We start from the raw sequence: 4,375 nt of genomic DNA, 5'->3' as shown, positions 1-4,375 counted from the left end.
AGTCTCCTCTTACATCCAGCCTGATCAATAGGCGTTGGTCGCTGGCTGTGCTCACCCCGTGAATATGAGGTGGAAACGAAATGATAACCCAATCGATCCCCACAAATTGACTCATTTACAAGCAGCTTCTTTTTTTGCGGGGGAAGCCAGACATTTTCTCACTGCTTCTTCGTTTATTGCGTGCAATTAAATTAGTCAGATCAATGACACACGCACATACATCCAGTAACATCTAAAACTATTTTGGCTTAACTACCTGTTAAGACAGTTACTCCAGCGACATGAATGTTCCCAGTTAATTTGTATGAGACTCAAGTGACAGAGATTAATTGTTGTCAGTCATAATTACAGGATGTGACCTTTGAAAGGGAGCAATTAGTGCGGAGATAAAAATCCAAGCGCAAAATGAAAGGAAATCTATATCAGCAGCATCTCACTGAGCTTCAGCTCTTCACGTGTTGTCCACGCAGGGGCACCATTGAGCCTGTTTTCTGGTGAATCCCGTGTCGAGAGTACTCTGTAAAACAAACGGTCCGAGCCCAGGTGAGACTGATGAGGGGATCTGAGGGCACTAACAGGCAACTTTACTTATGCACCAACACAAGAATGCATATAATTATAACGTGGTTTAAGTATTTAAGAAAATAAATGATCCACAAATGAATGAAACCAGTATTGAACTTTGGTGCAGCAAGGTCACTGCATTATCACCACTCAGTTCCAAACATGTAAATATTCTGATTTGATCTAATATTGTTTAATAGTCTGAACCCTTACTTTAATATTAAAAACACTGAAGTCTGTCATTGTGTGAATAGTGTTAAAATGCAACACAAATGTTTCTAACCTGTATTTAACACCCTTTTATTTGCGTGCGTAATCGTGCTGGTTACCTTGTAAAACTCTATGTAAACGTGTGAGGTCACTGCAGCAAACGCTCAGTGAATAAAGTCAGTTTAATTGATTACTGTTAAACGAGAGCAACAAAAAACAGGTTTTACAAAGTACTGTGATGACAAATATTGTCATAAATTGCTCAGATGATGTGTCTTGAATGTTTTTCTTCTGCACTTCCAGAAGTCAAAGTTCACATGGAAGCAATGTGATCACCCCTGTTTCTGATTTACCTAAAACATGTGCTCACATTGTAAATATTCTGTGGAAGTGTCGCGCCATAAAAGCACTAATGGAGAAATGTCACTGAGCTTACAGCGCTGAAGCCTGTAACTCGCTCACATCAGTCTCACTGAGATCGTCATGAGTGAAGACACGGAGCACCAAAGCCGCAGATAGCGTCTACGAAGTGAAGACATTTCTCTCCTTCTTGCTCTCCTCCTTCTCTGCTTTTAGGGAAGTCAGTCAGCTGACTGTCTGTAGCTGTCAAGACTGAATCGTGCACCCTCTTCTCCTCTTTTCCCCTCCTACTCTTTCTCTTCCTCTGTTTCAGTGCGAGTCCCGCTCCCATTGGAGAACTGAGCGCCACCGATCCAGCCTTTCAGCACGACGTCACGGTGGGCTATAAGGATAAAGCGCCTGCTGGCTCCGAGCGCAGTCTGCTGGATACCAGAGGAGTGGAGAGAGTGAGAGGCGAGCCTTTAAATCTCTGCGGTGCAGAGCTGGTAAAGCTGCTTCTCAGCGAAATTCAGACGCCCTATTTACTCTGCTTATTTGCTCCTTTTATTTTCCTGGAGAAAAAAAGGACTTACAACCAAGAAGTTGCAACGAGGACTGGTGCCCGTCTCAGCGAACAAACGTGGTATTGCTTTTATTATTATTATTTATGTTTTTTTTGTATGTGAATACACTTCTACTGAAGGGACTGAGGTTTTTTTGTTTTTGCACTGAGACGCACTGCTTTCTACCTCCTGCCTGCTCTCTCTGCCAGATTATCCCAGCAGAAGTAGGCTATATGACGCAAACCGTGAGCAGAGCATTAGTCTGAAAGTTTTCCTCTGCAACTTTTTTTCGTTTTCCTTTTTTTTTTTTTTAACTCACCAGTCACACGGTGTTTCATGCTACAGCAAATCAGTGCACAGCGGCGGAGGAGCCAAAAGTACCATTGCATGAAACAAGAGAGAAGAGAACAGACGTTGATTAATAAGTCAGTTTTTGCGACGCTCGCCAGTACCTTTGCAAACCTGCAAAAGAGTCGTGACAACAACATGAGTGCAGAGCTGGGCATGGGCCCGGAGCTACCCAACAGCCCTCTGGCTCTGGAATATGTCAATGATTTTGACCTGATGAAGTTTGACGTGAAGAAGGAAGGCCTTGCTGGTTTGGATCGCAACGGAGTGCGCCAGTGTAACCGTGTACAGCCCCAGGGGTCTGTGTCCTCCACCCCCATCAGTACACCCTGCAGTTCAGTGCCCTCTTCGCCCAGCTTCAGCCCCATGGAGCAAAAAACCCAGCTTGAGGAGCTGTACTGGATGCCGAATAACGGGTATCACCAGCAGATAGATCCGCAGACGCTAAGCCTGACCCCAGAGGACGCAGTGGAGGCCCTGATTGGAGCCACAGCCCACGGCCATCCTCCACCTCCGCATGTCCAACAGCAGCTGCAACAGCAAGGCTCTTTCGAGGGCTACAGGGGCCCGCACCACCACCACAGCCATCACGGCCACAGCCAGCAGCATCATCACCCATATGCGGGGGGCATCCCACACCACGCTGATGAACTGTCCGGGCACCCGGGCGGACACAACCACCCACACAGCCAGCATCATCATCATCACAGCCAGGACCCCGACAGCCCATCCCCGGTGTCCCCAGAGTCCCACCAGCCGCTCCATCATCACCGCCACCATCATCACCACCATCAGCACGGCCACCTGAGCCAGTCGGGGGCGCACCACGGCTCCGGGGGCGGACTCAACCCAGAGGACCGCTTCTCTGACGATCAGCTGGTGTCCATGTCGGTGAGGGAGCTCAACAGACACCTACGGGGCTTCACCAAGGACGAGGTCATCCGCCTGAAGCAGAAGAGGAGAACCCTGAAGAACCGAGGCTACGCTCAGTCCTGCCGGTTCAAGCGGGTGCAGCAGAAGCACCTGCTAGAGAACGAGAAGACGCAGCTGATAAACCAGGTGGAGCAGCTGAAGGCAGAGATCAGCCGGCTGGCGAGGGAGAGGGACGCCTACAAACTCAAATGTGAGAAACTGACGGGGTCAGGGGCCAGTAACGGGTTCCGCGAGGCTGGCTCAACCAGTGACAACCCTTCGTCACCAGAGTTTTTCATGTGAGTTGTCGCAGCCTTTTCTTGTGAACCCTTACACAACAGCCCCCACACCCCGCACCTTTCCTTTCTCCACAATTGACTGACTGACTTTGATGATGAACAGACAATAATAATCCACACCTCCCATACTGTTTGATTATACTAATAACGGTAACAGTTATATTCATATTAGAAGAATAATCCATGAAATAGTATTCTCATATATAATCATCTCTCCATCCACGTGTCAACTGAGATACAAAGAGCAATGTAGAGTGTCTGATCAGTCGCAGCATCTTTGTAGATTAGTTGCTTGTAGTGAAAAGACTTTTTTTTCTTCAAAGAAGAAAAGGATCGGCTGATGAACTTTTTTCTCTCTCTCTTCTTTGAGGCTACAGCTTTTAAATAATCTGTAAGTAGTGTTTGTGAGTGTGTGTGTGTGTGTGTGTGTGTGTGTGTGTGTGCGAGAGGGAGAGAGAGAGAGAGAGAGAGTATGTGTGTGTGGGATGGCGTCGAGGCAGTTGTCTTGTAATTTTGTTCTCCAAAAATGATGACATTGTTATGAAACAACAAACAAGCGGGCCTGGCCTCACTCACAGCCTGCAACACACATGAGACTCACTTTTGACAAGTGGGCCCGTAATCCGAGAAAATCTCCACAAGCGGGACTCCACTTTATGCAAATTTAACTTCTGTCTACTAACCCGTCACGATGGGTGGGGGTGGGAGGGGGAACATTTTATGCAACATCTCTCTTGATTTATTGCCTGCTTGGTTATATTCGAATATATATTGAAACAAAAAATCTGCATTAAATATTAATCCTGCATGCTGGACATGTACGGTAATAATTTCTATTTTGTACTTTCATCTTCTCGTGTATATTAAGTGCATGTTGTTGATCTGCGCTTCTCCATAGTTTTTTGGGGGGTTAGAGAAATGCAGCGGGGAACAGAACAGCAGGACTGCCGGTGCAGTTATCATATGGTGTGGGTTTCTTTCTCTCTCTTTATTTTTGGGCTTGTAAATATTATGCAACCGCAAAAAACTGCACAACAAGATTGAGGAGGCTGGTTTGAACTTCTTTCTTTGTGTTGTGTTTTTATTTCATTTATTTGTGTTTTTTATCATTTTAGGATATTGATTGAAAGAAGAGTGCAT

The 4,375-nt window shown here is 46.2% G+C and overlaps 1 protein-coding gene across 1 annotated transcript; it reads left to right on the top strand.

Moving 5' to 3' along the window:
* The first annotated feature begins 1,536 nt into the window (after positions 1–1,536).
* On the top strand, positions 1,537–3,683 carry mafba (MAF bZIP transcription factor Ba). The gene has a single exon (XM_028410213.1). It carries the CDS (start codon positions 2,013–2,015, stop codon positions 3,237–3,239), a length of 1,227 nt encoding a protein of 408 aa, XP_028266014.1. The 5' UTR covers positions 1,537–2,012; the 3' UTR covers positions 3,240–3,683.
* Positions 3,684–4,375: the final 692 nt, after the last annotated feature.

This window comes from Parambassis ranga, chromosome 7 (assembly GCF_900634625.1).
Source record: "Parambassis ranga chromosome 7, fParRan2.1, whole genome shotgun sequence".
Taxonomy (NCBI): domain Eukaryota; kingdom Metazoa; phylum Chordata; class Actinopteri; family Ambassidae; genus Parambassis; species Parambassis ranga.
Note: the sequence above shows the minus strand (reverse complement) of the source record. Positions and strands in the feature narration are given on the sequence as shown.

Coding starts and splice junctions, on each gene's coding strand:
- mafba (XM_028410213.1), top strand. CDS start 2,013: ATGCTACAGCAAATCAGTGCACAGCGGCGGAGGAGCCAAAAGTACCAT.